This window comes from Nannospalax galili, unplaced genomic scaffold (genome assembly GCF_000622305.1).
Source record: "Nannospalax galili isolate Female #2095 unplaced genomic scaffold, S.galili_v1.0 scaffold1395, whole genome shotgun sequence".
Taxonomy (NCBI): domain Eukaryota; kingdom Metazoa; phylum Chordata; class Mammalia; order Rodentia; family Spalacidae; genus Nannospalax; species Nannospalax galili.
In genome coordinates, this window is record NW_008336062.1 from 689,697 (window position 1) to 714,805 (window position 25,109).

Sequence of the window (25,109 nt, forward strand, 5' to 3'; positions counted from 1 at the left end):
TGTATCTGTGTTTTTTCATGCATGTATATATATATACTCCTATATTTTCATCAGAAGGGGAACTTTTTTAGTCTTTCTTCTTTATATATGTTCAAATATATGCTATTTGAAATCAGTAGTAAGGAAAACACCAGTGTTAGTGGATTTAATTTCTTAAAATCATACCTTCAGTGAAATTTATGTTGAGGGTGTCCTGGGGTCCTCCAGGCAGGGGTAGAGTCAACGCGGAGTCACGACACAGACACCGGGAGTCAGGTGAGAAGCAGGCAGTGCAAGGTGCTGCAGACTCGTTTATTGCAGATATGGGACTGCCTTATATACCCTTCTTCCAATGTCCCATTGGCCCCAGTAGGCCTTCTCGGGTCATGTCTGATCCTTATTGGCTCTCTATGTCAAGCTATCTTGCATCAGCCCTCTCTATGTCCTTTGGCAGAATACAGGTTCGACTCAACCAGATGTTTTTGGTGTGTTTGCAGCGTGCATGTGCTGGTTGTTCAGGCCGCACTTCCTCCTACTAATCTATAATAATATTTTTTGTGTTTTGAGACAGGGCCTCCCTGTAGCCCCAGCTGGCTTAGAACTCACTATGTAGATCAGGCTGGCTTTGAACTCACAGAGATCTGCCTGCCTCTGCCTCCTGAGCGCTGGGATTAAAAGCCTAGCCTAGTTTGTAATATTTTTTTTTTCCTATCTAGCATCTCGATTTCTGATTGTATTGTATTAATATTGATTGCATAAGAAAAAATTGGGATGAATTGGATATAAATTGCTTACAGATTACAAGTTGTAAATTTTTAAAATATTCATCATAATATCCTGTTTATGATAAACATATTTCTGAATAGTGAAAAGAAGTCTACTTATTGACAATTGTTTTAGTTTTTTAAAGGAACCTTTCTTTTAAAAAAAATTGGATGTTAGAGACCTAAGTCAAGGGCTTTATATACTCTGAGCATCTTCTACTGAATCATCCTGTGTCCTCATAAATTTCATTCCTTTTGAAAACAAAAGAGAATTTCAGTTCGAAATATGCTCTTGATTTTACTCCCAATTTTTTCCTTCTTTGGAGTTTATTAACAGTATGTGAGGTAAGGAATTATTAATTCTTTTGCTTAATACTACTTTCATACTAAATCCGAGTCATGATGTTCAGGACAATATTTTTCAAATTGTAGTGCACTTAAAAATAAGCATGAGAGAAGCCGAACATGGTGGCATACACTTGTAATCCCAGCACTCAAGAAGTGCGGGTAGGAGAATAAAAAATTCAAGACCAGCGTGGACTCCAGGCCAGTTTGTGCTGCATAACTAGATCCTGTCTTAAAACAGAACAACATAGTAATGAGTTAAATGAAAATTTTCATTAGTAAGTCTGGAGTGAGGCCTGAAATCCTACCTTTCTAGCTGGCCTACAACTGATTATACTGCCGATTACCGAACCACCTTGAATAATAAGGTTCATTTGAATGATGTTTATAAAACTATAGACCAGCTTCCCAGTGTAACCTTCCATCTAATTTAATTTTATTAATGTTTTATCTACTATCAATACGTGCATATAGTGTGTTTGGATGACATCAACTCCCCTCCAATTCCTATCCTATCTGCCATACACTTTCCCTTCCAACATGTGTTTCTCTCTCTGTCTCTGCCCCTCTCTCTCTCTCTCTCTCTTTCTCTCTCTCTCTCTCTCTCTCTCTCTTCCATCTCTCTCTCCCCCCCTCTCTCTCTCTCTCTCTCTCTCTCTCTCTCTCTCTCTCTCTCTCTCTCTCTCTCTCTCTCTCTCTCTCTCTCTGCTCTCTTCTTATTTCTCTTTTAATACCCATTGAGTTTATTTAGTACTACCTATATGTGCTAGGATGTAGTTCTACTGAAGCATGGGTAGTCTCTTAGGGACTATACCCTGAAGAACTCTGACTCTTCCTCCCCCAATAGCCAACAGTTGCCAGCAGTTATATATACCTGGGACCGTGAACTCTTCCCTCCATGCTGGGATTTTTGGCTGGCTTGATTTTGTGAAAGGCTTGTGCATGCCATCACAGCTGCTGTGAGTTCATATGTGCAACTGTGCTGTCATGTCCAGCAAATCCTGTTTCACTACTATCAATATTATTCTCTTCCCCCTGGCTCTTAACATTCTTTCCACCCCATCTTTCATGATGATCCTTGTGTCTCGAGGGAAGAAGTGTGATACAGATATCCCATTTAGAGCTGATATGCCTGTCACTGGACTTTTTATTTGATAGCCTGTGGTGTCTGGGGAAGGCATTGTCCCCCTTATAGTATATCTCTATTTAAATCCTGTTTAGTAGTGTATGTATATATTTTAGAAAGCCTCTGCAGTGGGTTTCCCTATGGTATTTTCAAAGGATTTTAGTATTGGTTATCTCTCCATGTTCTTCCTCCTTTATCCTGTTCTATCCCCCACCCAATTTAACCCTTCCTGTTCTATTATTTGGATTTCCCCTTCATACCACCTATGTGCTATCCTGCTCCCCTTGACCCCCCCCCTTACTAGTTTTCCTGCCTTATATGGCTACTCCATTTTAAACAAACAAGTGTAAAGAGTCAAAGCTGGCATCCACATGTGGGAAAAAGCATGCAGCAGTCACTTTCTGGGTCTGGATTACCTCACCAGAATGACTTCCAGCTCCATCCGTTTACTCGCAAATTTCATAATTTCATTTTTCTTCACAGCTGAATATCTCGTTATGTATATGAACCACACTTTCATTATCCATTCATCCATTATGGACATCTAAGTGGTTTCCATTTTCTGTTTATTGTGAATTGAGCAGCAGTGAACATGGATGAGCAAGTATGATATAGAGTCCTTTGGGAATATGCCCAGGAGTGTATTGCTGATGAATGGGAGATATTTCTAGCTTTGGGGAGAACTTCCTCACTGATTTCCTTGTTGGCTGCATCAGTTTGCACTCCTGCCAGCAATGACTAAGTTTCCCTATTTGCCCCCATCCATGTCAGTATTTGTTGTCATTTCTCATTAACCTTTTGGATCTTAGCCATTCTGACTGGGATAAAACAAATCTCAACATAGTTTTGATTCTTTTTCCCTGATAGCTAATTATGTTGAGAATTTTATAAGTATTTCTCAGCCATTTGCATTTCCTTTGCGAATTCTCTGCTCAGTTCTATGCCCCCACTTTTAAGTTATGTTGTTTGTTTTCTTAGTATTTACTTTTTTGAGTTGTTTGTATAGCTGGTAAAGATTTTTTTTCTCATTCTGTAAGCTGGCTCTTCACTCATGAGCATGTCCTTTGCTGTACAGAAACTTTAGTTTCATGTAATCCCATTTGTCAGTTGTTGGTCTTAATTGCCTGCATTGCTGGGGTCCTGTTCAAAAAGTCCTTACTTGTGCTTTGTATTCCCTACTTTCTTCTCTATCAGATTCAGGGTACTGGGTCTTATGTTGAGGTCCTTGATCCATTTGGAGTTGAGTTTTGTACAGGGTGACAGATAGGAATCTAGGTTCATTCTTCTACAGGTAACTATCCTTCTTGAGCAGCATTATTTGTTGAAGGTGCAGTCTTTTCTCCAATGTGTATTTTTGGCTTGTCAAAAATCAGATGGCTGTAGAAGTATGGGCTTGTATCTGGATTTTGAGTTCTATTCCATTGATCAGTGTGTCTAGTTTTATGCTAGTAGCGTGCATAAGAGCTCTGTTATTATTAGAGCTCTGAAATATAACTTGAAGTCAGAGGTGATGATACTTATGTCAGAGATGATGAGATTTTATCCTGGGATTTTTGTGTTTTTATATGAAATTTAAGATTTTTTTTCCCCAATCTGTGAAGAATTGTTAGAATTTTTATGGGGATTGCATTGAATATATAGATTGCTTTTGGTAGGATAGCCATTTTCACATTAATCCTGCCAATCCGTGAGCATGGGGCATCTTTCCATCTTCTGCTGTATTCTTCATTTCTTTCTTCAGTATCTTAAATTTTCATTGTGCAAGTCTTTCACTTCCTTGGTTAGAGTTATTCCAACTTTTTAAAAAGCCTATTGTGAATGGGATTGTTTCCCTGATATCTTTCTTGGTATGTTTGTTGTTGGTATATAGGATGGACACTAATTTTTTTGTGTTAATTTCATATCCTGCTACTTTAATGAATGCGTTTATCAGCTTTATGCTTTCTGGTGTAATCTTTAGGCCATTTTATGTATAGGATCATGTCATCTGCAAATAAGAATATTTTGGCATCTTCCTTTCCTATTTGTGTCCTCTGTATCTCCTTCTCTTGTCTTATTGCTCTAGGTAAGTCTTCAAGCACAATGTTGAACTATAGTGGAAAGAGTGGACATCCTTCTCTTATTTCTGATTTTGGTGGAAATGCTTTGAGTTATTCACCATTTAGCGTGATGTTGGCTATCGACTTGCTGTATACTGCCTTGGTTATGTTGAGATATGTCCCCTGTATCCCTAGATTCTCCTTGACTTTTATCATGAAGGATGTTGGATTTTGTCAAAGGCCTTTTCTGTGTCTAATGATGATCATGTGGCTTCTGTTGTTGAGTTCGTTTATTTGGTGGATTACATTTATTGACGTAGGTATTTTGAACCATCCTTGCATCTCTGGAATGGAGCTGACTTAATTTTGGTGGATAATCTTCTTCATAGGTTCTTGAATTCGGTTTACAAGTATTTTATTGAGATTTTTTTGTCTGCATTCAGCAGTGAGATTCTACCATCTAATTTTAAAACCCCTTTTAATTATGAATGGGATACTTTGACCCAATGATGGCCCACCACTACTGAGTGCTTTGTTTTTGTACTGGCAGGTTGTAGTAGTTGGAGGTAAATCAAGAAAGCACATTCAAGAGAGGTGGCCTGATAAATTATAAAGGTTTAAGACTCTACCCTGCTTACTGTCAATAAAGAAATCAAGCTGATTGAAATTGCGTTTTGCAAAATTATGGTCTGTAAACATTTTTCTAGTTGAAACATTATTGAAGGGCTGGGGAGATTGCTCAGTGGTTAAGAGCGCTTCTCTTCTAGGAGACCGGAGTTCAAATGCCGGCATACATGTCAGGCTCTCACATTCTCTTGTAACTCCATCCTCAGGGCATCTGATTCCCCTTTCTGGCTTCTACCGGACTCTGCACTCATCACCTATACTCAGGTGTGCCTGTATTCATGTGCATTTGCACTTGACTGTACGTACCCTCACCTAGAAACACACATGTACACACAATTAAAAACAAATCTTTAAGAAACATTGTTGATCAAAGCATTGAAACTAGAATAATGTGTGCAATAATTACTTCTTTCTGTGAAATATTTTATTCTTCAACATTGTTGATTATCTTTTTTTCAGTAAAGTCCATTGTTTTAAGGAGCTTACTTAAGGTTGAATAGCTTTTATAAACTCAGAGAAAAACAAGCCAGTGTTTTATTGAACTCTCCATTCTGGTCACAGTTGATTTTTATATCAGACTTCAGTGTGCACTACAGTTGGGCAATGAAGGCTCTGCACGATTAAATATTTCCTGTTTTTTTGTTTTGTTTTGTTTTTTGAAATAGGGACTCCCTGTAGCTGGCCTGGAACTCACTGTGTAGACCAGGCTAGTCTCCATCTCACAGAGATCCATCTACCTAGGCCTTCTGAGTAATGGAAAAAAGTCATGTACCATCACACCCAGCTACATTTCCTAGTTTGGGGGGCAAAAATCCTTTTAAACATAATTGCTAAATGTAGATTAAAAAAGAAAAACTCAGAAAAGTTAAAACACAGTTTGTTAATACATTTGTTTTATGATTTCTCTGGAAATTAAAATTCTTTTTTCACTTATTTTAACTTTTAATGTTTTATTTATTTTTATTTTATGTGTATGACTGTATCGCCTGCATATATATAAGTGCACCCACAGAGGTCAGAATAGTATGTCGGATCCTTTGGGACTGGAGTTATGAACTCCAGTTGGTCGTTATGTGGATGCTGGGAATTGAACTTGGGTTCTCTGCAAGAGCAGCCAGTGCTTGTAACTGCTCATCTATCTCTCTAGCCCCTGGAAAAAATTACTACTGGCATAAATGAATGGTTCTGATTCTGAAATTTATTAATTTCCCCTCTTTTTTTTTTCCAGTAGAACTTGTATAACCAGTCTGGAAATGTGTGTTGTTAGTTACCTAGAATGCCAAAAGGGCTTTTTAAAAATAATTTTATTATTTTTATTTTATGTGTATGCATGTATTGCCTGCATGTATGTAAGTACACCTGTGTCATGCAATGCCTATGAAGGTCAGAAGAGGCTAGGCTGTTGGATCCTCTGGGATTGGAGTTACAGAAAGTTTTTAGCTATGTGGGTGCTGTGATTCAAACCTGGGTGTTTTGTGAGAACAACCAGTGTTCTTAGCCATCTCTCCAGCCCCATGGGCCTTTTTTCTTTAAAGAAATCACAGATTGTTTTGCTAGGGAAGGTATCAATAGATTTACTCCCAGATTAGTGGAAAAATTTCCAGCCAACCAATATCCCTCTGGGGGATATTCAGGAACCACACTGTAGCATATTCCTTTAGATCATATGTTATCAATAGCTAGCTCTTGTATATTTTCTTGATTTCTTTTACAAATCATATTTTTAATGTTTTCACTTGGAACTTTGCATTTTAAAAATACCTTTTACTAAATTATTAATAAAAATGGTGGTGTAATATTGTGTGTTTTCTCATAGGTGTGAATGTCACGGATCACGATTTAATATTCAGAAGTCTAACAGAGGCCCTTCACAATAACGTCACACCATATGTGGTATTATTGCAAGCTAAAGAGTGTCCAGGTAAAATATAAATGCCATGCAGAATTCTGCTGTACGCTCCTCTTACCTTTCACCTATTAATCTCTCTCTCTCTCTCTCTCTCTCTCTCTCTCTCTCTCTCTCTCTCTCTCTCTTTCCCCCTCCCCCCCTTCTCTTTCTCTGTGTTTGTATTACTTTAAATCACCCTATTTTCCCACATTAGAAGGCCATCAGTCATTTAAAAAAGAGTATCAACTGAGCCAGACTTGAATGTCTGAAGCCGTCAAGTCACAAAGGGTGTATACTCAATATACTAAAATTTGTTTGTATTTGGACTGATAATAGATTTAATGTACATGTAGTTCTTTTGTTGTGGTAAACTGATTAAAGTTATAAGAATGTTTTTGAAAATGATTATAAAGGAAGATTTATAGTCAGTAAGGTAACTCCTATAAAACTTGATTTTAAAGATTTTAATGATTTACATTAAATATAAATATTATTCCAAAAATAATTTATAGTTTACATATTTGCTTAGATAACTCTTGTAGATAGTGCACATAGATGTTAGTCTGATCTTAGTATGAACTAATGCTATTTATTTTATTTAGACAGAATCCCATGTAGCCCAATCTGGTTTGAGTTTACTATGTAGCGAAGGATGACCTTAGATTCCTAATCCTCCTGTCTCTACCTCTTGAGTTCTGGGATTTCAGGCTTGTATCACCACACGTGGTTTTATGTGGTGCTTGGAATCAAGCGTATGTTTATTTGTGAAGCATAAGAACCCTCCTAACTGAACTACATGCCCAATCCCTAATAAACAAAAGTTTCAGTGACTTTAATTTTGTTTTAAGAGGAGATAAGATTTCTTACTTTTTATGCTCTGCAGATTTGAAACATTTTTTGCAAAGGTTTGCCTCACAGTTGATGGACTGCTGTGTAGATATAAAACCCAAAGAGGAAGCAAATGTTAAGGTCACCCAGAAAAAGACATATTATTCAGTGGATTCACTTTCCAGTTGGTATATGACCGTCACACAGGTAAAAAAGAAACCTGAATATTCAGAAAGTTGGCTCAGACTTACTTTTTCATACTATTCTTTTCTAATAAGCATAATGTTTATGATAGATGATTTTTCTAAGAACATGATATAATAACAAAAAGAGCATCATCAGAGGTTTGTTTTGTTGTAAATTTTATCACTTTAATGTTACGGGGTTTGGGGTTGAGGGATGGTCTACTAAGGGATCCCTTTAGCTTGTTCAGTGGATGAACAAAGAATTAAATGTTAGGGAAGGACAGACGACTGAATGGTGGAGAGAGTGAATGTGACAGATAAGAGGGGCAAGGAGCCAGGTGCCCGGGAATTGTAGGAGCAGCCTAGCCAGGAGAGTGAAAAATGGTAGGCAGCAAGGGTAAGGAAGCTGCTGCAGCATCAGGGTTCACAGAAGTGGCTTGGGTCCAAGAAGCTGAAAGTGATAGATGCAAGAAGTGGGAAAGCTGCAAACATGGGGACTGGAGAGGCATTAGTCATCAACAAGAGAGAAGAACCAAGACAACAAACTTCTTTGTGGTAGACAAGCAATACCCATGGCGGGGAGGGGCCCGGAGCTAGGTCCCTCCTAGAGCTCTTGGTGAGACCTTTTATAGGCTCCTGGTTGCCCTCCCCTTCTGATCCCCCAACTCCCTCATTGGTTCAGACCAGGCTCTCTCCCTTGGGCCAGGTACATGCCCTCTTCTGGCCATTGTGACTCTTAGCACTTGCAACATTTACTAAGCGCTTGGGAATAAGAAGCAGCCCCTCAGGTCCATGCCTACTTTCCCACGTTTCCCTAACTCTCTGTCAGTAATAATAGCTGTAGCTTTGGTGTGTTATCTTTTAGGAATGTATTTGCTTTTGTTCAGTAGAACCATATCACCTGTTCGTTCTATAGACCCAGTCCTATAAGGAATAATTCTGTGATTTTTGAAGTTTAGTTTATTCTATACTAAGAATACTTGGGAAATTTTACCCTTGAAGTATGGTATATTGAACAAAACAATATTCTGTAAGTTAGGTATATTCAAGAAAATATGAATTCTTTTCTACTATGACCATCTCTGGGGGAAATGAAGAATCAATTGTATAGAAAATTTTTTTCTTCTTCCATTGATTTTCAGTAGAAAAATCTATTTCATATGAGTAATAGATTTTACTGAACCTTTTTCTTGTGGCTTAACTATTCCCATGTTAGAAAGATTTTGCTAGTAACTGTTGGAATGAGATACTGTTTATTACTTTGGACTAATCAAAGAAACATTCTCACTCTGAAATATAAAAAGAGATACATTGACAGGTGGACTTACAGCATTGTTTGATTGATGAGACTTACTTTTAACTCCTCCTTTCCACAATAACTTAAAAGAAGACAGACCCCAAAATGCCAAGCAAAAAGAGGACTACTTCTGGCCAATGGCAGTCTCCTCCTGTTGTACTTATCTTAAAGGATATGGAGAGCTTCACCACAAAAGTACTCCAAGACTTCATAATTATCAGCAGGTAGATGGTGCGTCACTTGACCTTAAATTTTTTTTATTTCTTTTCTATTTTTGCCTTCATTTATTATTTATTATTATTATATGTGTTTGGGGGGGCATATGTACCATAGGTCACATGTAGAAGTCAGAGAACAACTTTGAGGAGTTGGTTTTCTCCTTCTACCTTTGTGTGTTCCAGGGGTGAAACTCGGGTTGCCAGATCCACCTTCACCCACTGAGCTATCTCGCTGGCCTGTTTTTGCTTTTTAGTACATACAAAGTTGCAGATCTCTGTGGCATTTTTATACTTACTTGCTTTGGGTTCATCCTCACCTTTCTTTTCCTGTCTCCATCCCTGTGGTTTCCTTCCACCCCCAGTTACTTGGCTTTTGTGCAAAATTTACTTTTTGTTAAGAAAAGCATGATCTTTTTAGGACAAACTATGCAATTCAAAGTGCTTTCGGGTTTTTTATAAGTGAATGTTCAAAGACCTCTTACTAGGTTTTTTCTCTTGCTTTTTGACGTAAGAGTGAGAAGAAAGCCAGATTTAGCCTGTTTGTAATCAACATGTCCTTTATCTTGCCATGATTATCTGTCTTGTTTACCCATGAAGTTGATAAACTATGAGATAGTATTTCTAGTAAGAAAGTACTTATTCATGAGTTCTTTAAGGAGATCCTGTGAGACTTAGATTTGAAGTTGACTAACCCTATTTTAAAATGTTGTGACATTCATTTCCTATTGTACATTGGTTACAGTATAATTTTTTTCTTTTGCATATTCTGTATGTCAACTTGACTTCATCATAATGGCTACAATTGCTTATATTGATTTTTAATTTGCTGACATACTAAAAATTCTTGTTTGATAGTGCTTTTTGATGTTTCTTCCCATTAACATAAGAGCTGTAGTTTGTTTCTTTCTCTGTCTCCTTACCCCTAGTGCTGGGGACAGAACCCAGAACTTCATATATGCCTAAACAAGATTTCTACTACTGAATTCTATCTTCAAGACTCTGCCCTTGGGTTTTTCTTAATGCTGAACTACTTAACGTGGAAATGTACATACAGCATAGTATAGTGGCAGTACGTTTTAGAACTTTGAGTTGGTATTCCTAGAGCTGTCAAAATTAACTTACAAAGCAGTAAGAGTATAGCACTTTATTCCCGTGAATGTATAATTGCATATAGCTGAAATACTGGAAAAGCAATAGCTGATAGAGAACAAGCAGAACGGTTAGCCTTGATACAGAGGACTCTGACTTGCAGTACCCTTCAAAAATTAGGCTTTTTGACTCTGTAGAGTCTTGTCTTGGTATTACTGAGAATAAATCATGTTCAATATGTTTGAGATAAAAATAAAAGGAAGTGCTAGGAGTGGTGGTGCAGGCCTGTAGTCCCAGTACTTGGCAGAGGCAGGCAGATCTCTGTGAGTTGAAGCCAGTCTGATCTACATAGTGAGTTCCAGGCTAGCTGGGGCTACAGGAAGACCTTGTCTCAAAGGGCATGAACACTTTTTAATGCTGTCCATTAAAAAGATATCTTAAGTATGTGTAAAGCTATGTATGTGTAGAAAGGGAAGTAGGGAGAAACTGGTGGGGAAACCATGAGGAAGGCTGTAAATGAAGCTCAAAATGGGTGAGAGGTGAAATTGAATAATATTTTAGACATTATCAAGCAGTTGCGAGCGAATATCTGATATTAGAAGGAAGCTCTTGATCTTTCTGGATGCTATGTTTTTATTTGTAAAATGAAAGGATCCATTAGTAAACTGATTTCAGAGTTAGAATCTGAGAAATAGCTATTTTTTTAAATTATTATTTCAAGAAAACTTAGAAAATTTGAATAATTGTAATGATACCTTATTAGCAGCATCTTATAAAATAATCATTTTGAAATGATGTATTAAAATATTTGCTGAAGAAACTTCACTTTTGTATCTTTCTTTAAAAACTAGTCAACATCTGCATGAGTTTCCACTAATTCTCATTTTTGGAATCGCCACATCTCCTGTTATCATCCACCGATTGCTTCCTCATGCAGTATCATCTCTATTGTGTATAGAACTGTTCCAGTCTTTGTCTTGCAAAGAACACCTGACTACTGTACTTGATAAGGTAAAAAGTTAAAAAAAATTTACCTGCGACATGCTGTAAAAGGAGCTGCCAGACATATATTGTACATGATAGATGTTGGTGATAAATCTCTTCATGTCTCAGAGTACTTCCTTCAACTTATTCCTTTACATATTTTAATATTTTTATTCAGTTATGTTTATGTTTCATTGGCATTTTCTGTAGAATTGCCTCTTCAGATAAACTTTATGAAAACAGTGATCACACACCCACGCGTGCACACACACACATACTTTTCATTATTCAGTGGAAAAATTCAGGCTAGTAGACTGCTTGATTAGCTTGTGGAAGTCTCTGGGAACTGAATCTAGGTCCTTGGCAAGAGTGGGCAGGGCTGTTTTTTAACCGCAGAGCCATCTTTCCAGTCCCATAAAATTGTTGGATTGATATTTGCCCTAAGAAGATGCATAGCTACCTTTGCTTTCATGTTTGCTATGTTACGGTGTTATTCTTTATCTCATTATTTCTACTTAATGTGAATGAAGACTAAGGAGTATGCCTTCTGTCCCTCTTATCTTTCAGCTGCTTCTTACAACTCAGTATCCTTTTAAAATAAGTGAAAAAGTGTTACAGGTTCTGACCAACATCTTTCTGTATCATGATTTTTCAATTCAAAATTTTATCAAAGGACTTAAGGTAAGAAAAGACTAATGAGTTTGAAGATTTGCTATCTGATTCTAAATGAGTATTGTGATAATTGAAGGCATTTTAAATGACAAGATCTAAGAAGAGTAAATTCAAGTTATTTTTTTTCTAGATTCTATCATTCCTTTGTTATCTTGCTGCTACATATAGAGGATATACTAATTAGAATATCTATGAATAATGAAAAAAGCTGTTTCCATTCTAGTGAGTCTTAACCACTGAGAGGGAACAGGTATAGTTTTTTGTTTGGGATTTGATGAAAACTTACAAACTTTCTACCTAAGAAATACCATATATGAGGGATCACCAGACTTTTCTGATGGGCCAGAGTGAACATTTTCAGCTTTGCTCCCATGTGTGTTTGCTGCTACAGTAATACGTTTTTAAAGATGTAAAAGCACATTTTTAGTTTCATGTATCAGGAATGCATGCTCATTAGAGTTTTATGAATTGCCACAAACTAATTCTTGAATTTCAACTTCATAGCATTGGTTCTAACCTAAAAAAAGACCCCATTCTTCCATTGTTTAAAAATTTCTTTTGGCAACTGTACGATCTTTGTGACTACACACCAGTTGTCAATTTCATTAAAATCTATGTATTGCAACTTTCATTACAAAAGTATATTACTTATCTTTTTTAGTGTTTTGAAGCTGTTTGCTTTTGATATGTATTCTCATTCATTTCGTTTATTTGCTCATAAATACCTAGAGTTTACAGTGAGGCAGGGCATTGTATTGAGTCCTAAATGTACAAAGGAAAAAGAAATCTATGTTTAGGTTGTTTCTTGTCTAGTGAAAGAGGCAGAAAAATAAACCTGCAGTTACAGTGCTGAGTAATCAGTGTTGTGAAAGAAACATATTTGGGGATTTTATGAGAGAAAAACAAGAATGTATAGATCAGGGCAGAAATTAATGAAATAAATATGAGAATCATATAAAGGACCAGTGAAGCAAAGAGTTTCTTCTTTGAAAACTTAAAGTCCACAAGCCCAGAACCAAACTAACCCTTTCCAAAAAAGATACAAGTTAATTAAAGATGAAAAGGGAGATATTACAGATACAGATACTACTGAAATTCCATAGATAAGAAAAACTATGAAAATGTAATTGGAAAATTGAGAATAAAAAATGGATAAATTTCTAGGAACATATGTCCTACCAAAAAGTAAACCAAGAGGATATAAACAACCTGAACAGATCAGTAATGAGATTAAAGTAGCAATACTTTATCAACAAAGACTTCTGCCATGTGTACTATACCTTTGAAGAAGACCTACTACCAGTGTTCCTCAAACTATTCCATAAAAGAGAATGAAAAGAAGTATTTCCAAAGTCATTCTATAAAGCTAATATTACTTTGATATTGAAACCAGTTAAGGGCTTAACCATAAAAAACTATACATTATTTTCCCTGAAGCATATAGATACAGAAATTCTCAGTAAAATACATGCAAATCAAAGTGAATAATACAAAGATCTTACTGTGATCAATAATAACAAAACTATCAATTTCATAGAGAAGTATGATGCAAAAATTCTCAGTAAAATACTTGTAAACTAACAATACAAAGATTGTAATCAACTTGGTTCATTCTGGGTGTGCAAGGACATTTGATAGTAATACAAATCTGTAAATGTAATGAAAGTAGGAATAGACAGAACATGTCATATTAAAAGCTATATGTGACAAACCTGTACTTCAAAGTTTGTTTATAACAGAAGAGATTAATTTGTTTCTTGTAGAGAATGCTATTTTCCACTGACAAGAAGGTATTCCATTATTTAAAGAACTATCTCTCCAGTAACTAGACTATCTTGAGAAAATTAGTCCTGAGAAACATGCTTAGAATCAGAAGAATGTGCTGGGTGTGATGGCACACACCTGTAATTCCCAACATTTGGGAGGCAGAGGCAGGCAGATCTCTGTGAATTCAAGGCCAGCATGCTCTACATAGTGAATTCTAAGCCAGCTGGGGCTACAGGGAAACCCTATCTCAAAGAGACTAAAAAAAAATGTTTAAATTTTAAAAAGAATCAGAAGAATATATACTTTGATAATATATCTCATTTTATAACTTAGAATTTGGAAAATTATTGCTCCTGTGGAGACTGCAGCAGTGTATTTTTTAAAACCTTTATTAGACAAAGTACCATTTTTTTTCCTTCCATGGAATCAAACTAAATTTGAAAGTACAGATTTTTGTTATTCTTTTTTTTATCAGTAAGCACACTATCATTGCAACACTTATATTTATTTAACAGATCAGATAGTGTACTGATTTCGAGTTGATGCCTTCTTATGCGTTCTGGACATCTAATATATCTTTAAATCACACTCTAGTCCCATCCGTACTATATAGTCATCCTAAGTGGTTTCTACAGGTGGTGCATTCATTTATATTGTTTCATTTTAGTTTGTATTTCTGAAATTACTATTTTCTAACCTCATCCACAAAATTAAAACTTGAAAATATTAGAGGTATATAATCACTTACGTGATTGTTTGCAGTGTTGTTGTGACATTCTTAAATATAATTGTGCCATAAATAGTTTTGCTCTTTAAAAAAAGTCTTAAAATTGAGCAGCTAATATAAATGTTTACTGCCAAAATATAATAAATATCCTCGTATTTCTTTCAGCTTTCTCTTCTAGAACATTTTTATTCCCAACCCCTAAGTGTTCTGTGCTGTGATCTTCCAGAAGCCAAGAAAAGAATAAAATTTTTATCAGTTAATCAATGTGAAAACATCCGACGACTTCCATCATTTAGGAGGTAAAAAGAGAAATTATATAGTTAATGTATCTTATACTAGAGACTGGGAAAAAAATAAAGGACCCCAGATTCAGTTGGTTTTGAAGTGAAGAACAGAATAAGCCTTTTATTTTATAGTACAAAATCATTCTGATTTTAATGATGGGGTTTGTTTGTTGTATTAGAAAAATTGGCATAAGGAAAAAATAAATTTATCAAAGAACATAATGCAAGTTCTCCAGAGCTATCTTTTAGAAATAACATTTCCTGGGGCTTGAGAAATGGCTTAGTGGTTAAGAGCACTGGCTGTTCTTGCAGAAGACCTGGGTTCAATTACCAGCACCCACATGGCAGCTAACAACTGTCCATAACTCCACTTCCAGGGGCTTTGACGTCCATGGGTATTGCATGACATAAATATGCCTACCTACCTGCAGGCAATACACTCATACGAATAAAATAAAAATAATAAAATATTTTTTTAAAAAAAGAAATAACATTTTCTATTTCTGGGGTATATGGTCTTTGTTTATGATTCCAGTATTAAGAGTAGCTGATTTAAGTTATTACAGATTACCATTAAAGCCATGGTTGGTGGTGCATGCCTTTAATGTGAACACTCTGGAGGCAAAGGCAGGTGGATCTCTTGAGTTCGAGGCCAGCCTGGTCTACATAGCAAGTTCTAGGCCAGTTGGGGCTATAGGGAAACCCTGTCTCAAAAATAACAAAAATAAATAAATAAATAAAAAACAAATTACCATTAAAGTAATCAGGAACTGTTGTGTTGAATTTAATTTTGAGAAGAAATAAGAATACATAGAGATGAATCTAGGTAGTTATTTTTCTTGACATGCTATTCAAATATGTAGAATGTTTAATATTTCCTTTTTCTGTGTGCGATGGTAAAACTTTTAGGTACGTGGAACAGCAAACTCCCGAGAAACAAGTTGCACTGTTGACCAATGAGACATGTTTAAAGGTAGGAATATGTGTATTTCACTCTTATTTTCTTGTTTTTCACTTCATGAAGAAAAATATGTACATAAGCATTTTAAAAAATATTTTATTATTTATATTTTTATGTGTATGAGTGTTATGCCTGCATGTAGGTAAGTGCACCCGTCTGGTGCAGTGCCCACAAAGAATAGAAGAGGCTGTCGGATCCCTTGGAACTGGAGTTATGGGCAGTTGTTAGCTGCTATGTGGGTGCTAGGATTTGAACCCAGGTCTTCTGCAAGAATAATCAGTGTTCTTAATTGCTGAGCCATCTCTCCAGCCCCAGCATTTATTAACTTTATAAAATATTCCTATGTCTCTTAATATTTTCATGATGAGGTATTGAGTCTTGATACTCAACTAGAAACGTGAGTACTACAGATAACCAAACTTCAAGTCTAAAAGATGAACCTTTCCTTATCAATCAAAAATAGGAACCATGGATTTCTCTTATGGTCTACTTGGGAATCCCTTTTATATCAGCAGAGTTCTATATTGATTTTTTTCTCCATATAGCAGTTTTGTTGTTTTGGTTGTTAGCCTTAGACTTTTAACAGCTGTGCCATCTCTCCAGCCATGTAGCAGTTTTAGAATCTGCAAATAATCTGATTTTAAAGCTGTTTTAAAGATAGTTATATAATAGGTAAAAGCATAGAGAAGCCAGGCAGATTAGGCATATACTGCTAAGTGAATATTGATTTCATTTGAAAATTATATATTGATAATACAGCAGAGGAAAAGAAATAATGAGCTTAGAAATTTATGAGTTATAGAAAAACAAATACCATGTGTTTTCTGTCATGTGGAATCTAAATTTTTAAAAAATAGAATGTGAAAGTAGAAACATAATTAAGCCCATTAGTTTGTACAATTAATGTATACAGGTAAAGAAAAAAAATTATGGGTAGTCATAAACAATAGGATCTTTCACAAGGAAATTTTTTTCCTCTGAGGTAAATTAAAGTTGGATGTGGTACATAATTCCGAATACAACCATACTGTTCAAGGAAACATCACCCTTCTACGTGTATCATCCAGCTACCCATTTCTTTTCCCTGGATACAGCCAGTGTTGCTTGTTTCTTACGTGTCATTCTAGAGTTAATCTCCATATAACGGTAGTTATATGCTTAGGGCCTCTTCCTTCTTATAGAAGTTAAGTATAATATGACATCAGTTTTTTATTTTGCACTTAATTTTAGAAATTATTTTTGTTCTACTTAGGAGTGCATAGTATTCTGGTGAGTGAATGGTTCTCTCTTTTATTTAGTAGTAAATCTCTTGTGATAAGCATTTAAGCACTTAGATGCATAATATCTCATTAATTTTCACATTACTTATACCTTTGTAAGAAAAGATGCTATTAGAAAATTGGCAATGAACTGAAAATGAGTTTGAAATAAACCCTATGCCTAAGGGTGAGTTTTGCTGATACCTACTCTTTTCGCACTTTAAAAAAAAAAAAGATCCTACTGGGCATATGTTCTATATAGTCAAAAACACTAATTTATCTACCTGATGAAATCTTTTTAAAAATATTAAGAATAGCTTCTGTTAAATATTATTTTCTTTTTTTTTTTTTTTTCTGAGACAGGGTCTCCTGGTAACCCCAGCTGGCCTGGAACTTGCTATGTAGACAAGGCTGGCCTCAAACTCACAGAGATCCACATGCTTCTTTGATCTTGAGTGCTGGCATCAGTGGGATCAAAGGCGTGCACTACCACACATGGCCATTTTTGTGTAGTTTTGAGATACAGGCTGACCTCATTTTCAAACTTGAACTTGTATAGCAGAGAACAATCTTGAACTTCTTATCCTCCTGACTGTACCTTCCATGGGTCAGGATTACAGCCATGTACCACGTGTGTTGCTAGGAGATGAACCTAGAGTGTCATGAGTTCTAGGCACTTAGATGCATAATGTTCACCAACTGAGCTACGTTCCCAGCTCTACTAAGCATGATTTCTATTGCAGAATTTGTACTGGGTCATAATATAAAATCACTTCTAGTTTGGGTCCGATAATCATTTTAATAATATCCATATTATTTTTAGAGCAGTATAGGAAGTCCTTAGAGCCAATGAAGGTTATTTCACCAGAGAAGAAATTTAGGAATAAATTAGATAGTGTATGTATGTTTATTCTTTTAAAATTAAAATAACTGAGTCAGCTGGTTGCTAAAGGCATTTCCTGCTAGAACTTTTATTGTCAAAGGTCAGGAATACTGGGGCTGGAGAAGTGGCACTGGTTGTTCTTACAGAGAGCTGGACTTTGATTCCCAGTACTCACATGGCAACTAACAACCATAACTCCAGTTCCAAAGGAATCTGACACCCTCTTCAACCTCCACAGGGATTATACAACACAGGTACACTTATATACTTGCAGGCAGTACACTAATATTCATAAAAATAATAATTTTTTTAAGTCAGGAATTCTTTTTAGAGTACTCATTAATCATTGACCTGACAAACAGAAGAGAATGTCTAATCTGTTACATAGATAGTGTGATACTTGTTTCTTCATGCCGTTTTGTGTGTGTCCTAAGCATTCATTTATACTGTACTTGTTTTTGTTCACTGTCAATTCTATTTGTTATCATCTTTGCTGTATTCATTATAACATTGCATATTTTGTAATAATTTGCATGTATTTTCTAGAGACTTCATACAGTTAGAAATATGAAGGAGTACAAAGATTTTGTACTTTTACCCTTTAAAAGTCATTATAGGCTTCTGCCAGGCATGATGGCAACTTTGATCCCAGAACTTGGGATGCAGAGGTAGGTGGATCTCTGTGAGTTCAAGGCCAGCCTGGCCTACATAGTGAGTTCTAGGTCAGCTGGGGCTACAGGGAGACCCTGTCTCAAAAAAGACCGAAAAAAAAAAAAAAAAAAGTTATTATAGGCTTCTTACTAAATTCAGATAAAAGATGGTCTATAACAATAATTAATACGGGAGCTGGGAGATGGCTCAGTGGTTAAGAAAACTTACTGTTCTTTCAGAAGACCCGGGTTCGAACCCCAGCACCCAAATGGCACAAGATTAGTTTGTAAGTTTGAAGGAGATTCCCTTTTACTTTCATTCACCACTTCTTTCTAATTTGCTTTTATTTTGTTGTTAGATTTTTTTTATTATTTAAAATTTTTTTAATTTTTATGTATATGAGTGTTTTGCTACATGTATGTAGGCTCACCATGTATATGCAATGCTGGTAGAAGCCAACGCTTCAGATCCCCTGGAACTGGAGTTTAGGACAGTTGTTAGCTGTCATGTGGGTGCTGAGCGCTAAAACCCCAATCCTCTGTAAGAGCAGCCATCTCTCCAGTCCCTCCCCTATTTTTTTCAAGACCGGTTCCCCTGCAGCCTGAGCTGGCCTAACCCTAAAGTTGCTATGTAGCCAAGATTGGGTTTAAACCAATACTCCTGCCTCCATATCCCAAGTACTAGGATTACAGATGTGACCAACACCTCACTTACTTTCTTTTGATAGACTTAAAAGGCAGAAAGAAGGGGAGAAATTTATTAGAAAAAATAATAAAATGAAAAGAAACTAGGAAAGATGTTAGCCTATTTCACATCAGCAAATAAACTGTATATTTATCTAGTTTGTGAGGAATTGACAGTTTAATCTGGAACCCTTCATCAGATTCTTCTGATCTAAACTTCCAGGGTACGAGCACAGACAGAAGGCACACAGGTGAAAAACAACCATGTCCTGTAAGTTCTAGGAGAAAGCATGGATTGGCACGCGTAGCAGAAATATGTTGTGAGGTTTGGCAGACCTTGTCAGTCAACATTTCTCACTAATGAAAAAAAAAAAAACACTTAATGATTGATAAATTTAGTTGAAAAGAACAAATAAAAAAAATTTATAATTGCTTTCACTTCGTTTCCTTGTCTCTTCTTGAAGTCACCATTAGACCGCCTGTATAGTTCTAGGCACAAAAAATGGTACTGTAGAAATTAAAAAGAATTAAATGCAAAAGTAGAATATCATGGCAAGTGTAATTCTAATTACTTTCTTTACCTGTGCATTTGAGCTTTATATGCCTGTTAGTTTCTCCAAAGGAACTGATAATGGGGCACTTGTATCAGTGATTAACCTAATAGAGGAATGAATTTTGTGTGAATGACAGACAAAATTGATGAGATTAGAAATGATAGACTTCTGAAGGCATGTTATACATTGAGTGCCAATTCATAGCCTAATATAAATGTTTTTAGGTTTATACCATTTTTAAAATCAGTTAATATTTACAGTATAAGAAAATTTACATTTACAGACTTGTCTTTAGTTGAAATATTAGGAAAGCTAAGCCACATCTAGAAATAAAATAATGAAATGGTTGTTTATATTTAGAAGAGGCTGAATGGGGCCTTCATTTATTAGCAAATGCTTTTTTAGAATGTTTTGTCTGCCAGGGATTAGTTTAGGTGCTGAGAATGGGGAAATGAACGAAATAGAAAAAAAATTCCTTCCTCATGAACTTATATTGATTGAGACAAGTAAAATATCTATGCTAGTGATAAGTGTTGAAAAAGAAATAGTATGACAGAGAAGGAGAAAATGAATTACATGTGCATGGGGAGTAGAAGCTTTAGACCAGGCTTTGCTCTGGGAAGGTGAACTGTTAATAAAGACTTAAAGAAGATGTAGAGTTTGCCATTTAGGAGGTGGAAATTCTAACACAACAAACACAAAAGACCCAAGGTTGGAGCATGCCTGCCACATTTGCCGATTAGTAAGCAGGCTTCTCTCTATTTTCTTTTTCTTTTGAGACAGTTTCCCTGTAGCCCCACACTGGCCTCGAACTCACAGAGATCACCTGCCTCTGCCTCCTGAGTGCTGGGATTAAAGGTGTGCACCACCACTCCCGACTTCAAATACTTTTTAATTGGTTGGTTTATGGACTTTTGAGGAATGTCTCCTGTATACCAGGCTAACCTTGAACTCTTGATTCTCCTGCCTTTACCTCTCAAGTACTGAGATTACAAGCATGTGTCATACCTAGTGTTTTAGTTTACTTTCTGTTGCTATGGTAAAACACTGACCAAAAGCATCTTGGGGGAAGAAAAGGTTTGTTTCATCTTATAGTTCATCATCAAGAGAAGTCAAGGCAGGAAGTCAGGCAGGAATCTGGAGGCAGAAAATGAAGCAGAGACCATAGAGGAACACTGCTTACTGGCTTGCTTCCTCTGGCTTGTGCAACTACCTTTCTTATATAGCCCCAGCCTATCTGTCCAGGGCTGGTACCACCCACAGTGAGCTGGGGCTTCTTACTGCAGTTAGCAATCAAGAAAATGCTATATTGAACTGTGTCTTCTGAAAACTAAAAAGTGGCTGGGTTTGTTAGTGCACACCTTTAATCCCATCACTCAGGAGACAGAGACCTGGATCAGCATAGCAAGTTCCAGGGAGACTCTGTGTCAAAATAAACAAACAAAAACCAACAACAACCAAACAGCTAAAAAATGTTCCCTGAAGACCAGCTGATGGATACTATTTTGAAAAACTTCCTGCTGAGTTGGTGGTACAGCAGTATATGACTCTTTGTGAACTGTACTCCCAGGAAACTCAGAATTATTGGCACTGGAATATACACTGGACTCAGGCCAACAGAAGTCTGCTGGACTGAATGTAGGCTGAGTACCTGAAAAGTGGAAACTGGTTCAGAGTCAGCAGTGGATTTTAAGCATCAGTTCTAAGTAGCTCACTAGAAAGCAAGTTTCACAGAGATAGTGCAGGTACTTCCCACTGGATGCCCAACGGACTGCTCAGCTATGTGACCATCATCTGAGACCACTTCTGTATCCCAGTCTCATAAAGAAAGGTCATGGGTGAGACCCGATCTCCCCAGCAGTGTGACAGACTTCTCCTTCCTTCTGTTTCTTTCTGTGCCCCATGAATGTGTGTGTGTGTGCTTTTTTTAATTTAATCCTTTTTATACTACTTTGTTTGCCATTTCTCTCTTCCAAAGAACATAGACTAACCAGGTTTGCAGTATCTATATCTCACTTTTGAGAACTAGGAATGACATAGGTCCTATGATTATATCTTTTCCTCTCCCTTTTCAGTTATCTTATCCTTTAGCTAATATTACCTCATCCTCCTCACCTTTGCTACAACCCTTCCCTCTTCTAGATACATTTTCCTCACCTATGTTTCTCTTTCAACCCATTACTAAGCTCTAGTCTTACCTGGATTTTTTTTTCTTTCATTTTCACTCAACACACATAGTGACTAATACATTAGTGCGCATACTGCGATCAGTGACCTCTTCCTTTCTAACATGCCACTGGAAGTAATTTTTTATTTGACTTTTACTGTACTGTCCTTGAGGGCCTACCCACTGATAGTGATTGTTTTTGCAGTCAGTATTCTAATTGCAAGAGAGTACAGGGGATTGAGACTGGTGCTTCGACCACCTAACAAGCAGAGGAAAATAACATTTCAACCCTATCCTATACTAATGAAATACTTCTTCAGCAGAGCAAACACATCTTCTGAAAGAATAAGGGTGATCTTAAATTAATTAATTAATTCATTCATTCATTCATTTATACAAGATCTGACACCATATGTACAAGTTCCAAAGCAAAAACAACATGGAAACCTAAGGAAGTGTAACTTCTCCAAAAATTAATCCAACAGTAGGTAGAACCCCCCCAAAAATCTCTAAAGTATAATTGTAAGTATATTCAGAGAAATTAGAGAAGGTACAAACTTCTGAACAAATTCCAAGAAAACACAGTTGAGTGAAATAAGAAAGTCAAGATTGGAAAGACAGGAAAGAGAAATTCATTAAACAAAAATGCCAAAGGAAAAACTGACGTACTGGAAATGAAAACACTGAAAGTCAAATAAAAAGCACCATGGGAAGCCTCACCAATAGAATGGATCAGGGAGAGAACAGAATATCTGAACTTGAAAACAAGATAGAGGTAAGAACAGTATTTTCAAAGACATAAAGAACACAGAAAGTATATTGCAAGTGGCAGAAGAGAAGCAACACGTCATAGATAAAGGTAGGCCTATCAGAATGACAGTTCTCAATAAAAACTTTTAAAGCCACCATGGTTTGGAATGATGTATTTCAAGTTCCAAAAGATAACTGCCAACACAGGTTACTATATGCCCAGCCAAACCACCTATTATAATTAAAGGAGAAAGGAAAACATTCTATGATAAAAATAGATGAAAGGAATTCATGATCACTAAAGCCAGCTCTGTATAAGATACTTGAAGGAGTTCTTCAGACTAAAAAAAAAATAAACACATCCATGGTGCCACAAAGAATAAGCCAGTCTTGAAGTGGTTAAGAGAATAGGAAAACACTAAAACATCAACAGAATGACAGAAAATAATACGCATATTTCAATAATAACTGTTCTCACCAAGAAATGCACGTCACCATCAAAAACATATGCTACTAAGGGTAAAAGATGGGAAAAATTTGTTTTAAGCAAATAGAAGTAGGAAGCAAGCAGAAATTGTTGATCCAACATCTGACAAAAATAAACTTCAAACGAAACTAGTCAGAAGAGATAATTGTCATGCCCTACTGATTAAGAGAACAGTCCTTTAAAAAGATATTATAATTATGAACATATATATCAAATATGAATATACCTATTTTCATAGGACAAATACTACCAGAGATTAACCCTAGCACAGTAATAGTGACTTCAACACTCTACTTTAACCAATTAATATTTTATCCTAGCAACCAGAGAAACATTTGAATTAAATTACATTATAGAGCAAATAGACTTAATAGACATTTATAGAACATTTCATCAAGACACTGCAGAATGTACATTCTTCTTGGCAACCCATGGGACTTTCTAAAATAGATCATGTGTTAGAACACAAAGCAAATCTTAATATATAAAAGAAAATAGAAATGAGTTCTTATATTTTAAAACTATTCTAAGCCTGGTGTGATGGTGCACGCCTTTAATCCTAGCACTCAGGAGGCAGAGGCAGGCAGATCTCTGCGTTCAAGGGCAGTGTTTCTCAAACTGTTCCATGATGTATAAAAGTCAACTTACTCTACATAGTGAGTTTCAAATCAGCTAGGGCTACAAGGAGACCCTGTCTCAAAAAAGACCAAAAACAAACAAAAAACACCTGAAAAACCCCTATTCTGTGTGTCAGTGTATACATGCCACAGTACACGTGTGAAGGTCAGAGGACACCTTTCAGGAGTCGGTTCTCTTCAACTGTGGATTCAAGACTCAGACTCACGTCCTCAGGCTTGCATAGCAGATAACCTTCACCTGTTAAGCCATCCTACCAGCACATAATTCTTATATTCTGACTCATTACAATGTAACAAAACTACAATAGCAATAGAACATGTAGAACATACAGGAACTCATGGAGATTAAACAATACACTATTGAAGAATGAGTCCTTTTAAAAAAAATCAAGAAAGAAAATTTAATATCCAAGTATTAAATGAAAATGAAAACATACCAAAACCTATGAGATACAGTGAAAGGTGTTCTAAGAGGAAACAGTTAAAAATGCTTACTTAAAAACTCGGGGAGAAATCTCAATTATCAAATAAATAATATCTCTTAGGATCTTGCAAAAAATAAGAACAATCCCAAAATTAGTAAATAGAAATAATTGAGACTAGGGCAGAAATACATGAAATGGAAATAGAGGAAGGAAACACACACACACACACACACACACACACACAAAGAATTATTGAGTTTGTTTTTTAAAATGTAAACAGGATTGACTGAAATACCCAAACTAAAGGAAACCCAAATTAATAAAATTGCAGCTAAAAGGGAAGCCATTACAACTGATACCAGTGGAATTTAGAAAATTATTAGGATGTACCTTAAAAACTTACACACCACTAAATTGAACAGTCCGAAAGAAATGGATTAATTTGTAGAAGACATGCCAAAAGTAAACCAGATTGAGATGAATGGTTTAAACAGATCTGTAACAGGCAATGAGATTTAAGTGATAATAATAGTAGAAAATCTCCCAAATAATAACAGCCTAGCCCCAGATGGGTTCACCACTGAGTTCTCATGGATCTTCAAAGAAGAAATAATATCAGTGTTTCTCAAACTGTTCCATGATATATAAAAGAAAGCTATACTACCAAGCTCTTTTTACAAAGCCAATATGACACTGACACCAAAGCCAGAAAAAGACATAACCAAGGAAAAAGAAAACTAGAGATAGATACACTGTGACCTAGTGGACCGCTCCTGGTATTTGACTAAGGTCAACATAGCACTCATCAGTGTTTATTACAGCATTAATTATT

General features: G+C 36.1%; 1 protein-coding gene across 1 annotated transcript in view; it reads left to right on the forward strand.

Annotated features, from left to right (window-relative positions):
- The window catches only part of Orc3 (origin recognition complex subunit 3), a 92,832-nt gene that overhangs the window by 19,776 nt on the left and 47,947 nt on the right, over nucleotides 1–25,109 (forward strand). Inside the window, exons 4-11 of the mRNA XM_029562383.1 lie at nucleotides 4,804–4,819; nucleotides 6,697–6,801; nucleotides 7,652–7,803; nucleotides 9,169–9,302; nucleotides 11,237–11,396; nucleotides 11,937–12,050; nucleotides 14,701–14,834; nucleotides 15,729–15,792. Coding sequence (XP_029418243.1) covers nucleotides 4,804–4,819; nucleotides 6,697–6,801; nucleotides 7,652–7,803; nucleotides 9,169–9,302; nucleotides 11,237–11,396; nucleotides 11,937–12,050; nucleotides 14,701–14,834; nucleotides 15,729–15,792 — 879 coding nt within the window. The remainder of the gene's footprint in view (nucleotides 1–4,803; nucleotides 4,820–6,696; nucleotides 6,802–7,651; nucleotides 7,804–9,168; nucleotides 9,303–11,236; nucleotides 11,397–11,936; nucleotides 12,051–14,700; nucleotides 14,835–15,728; nucleotides 15,793–25,109) is intronic.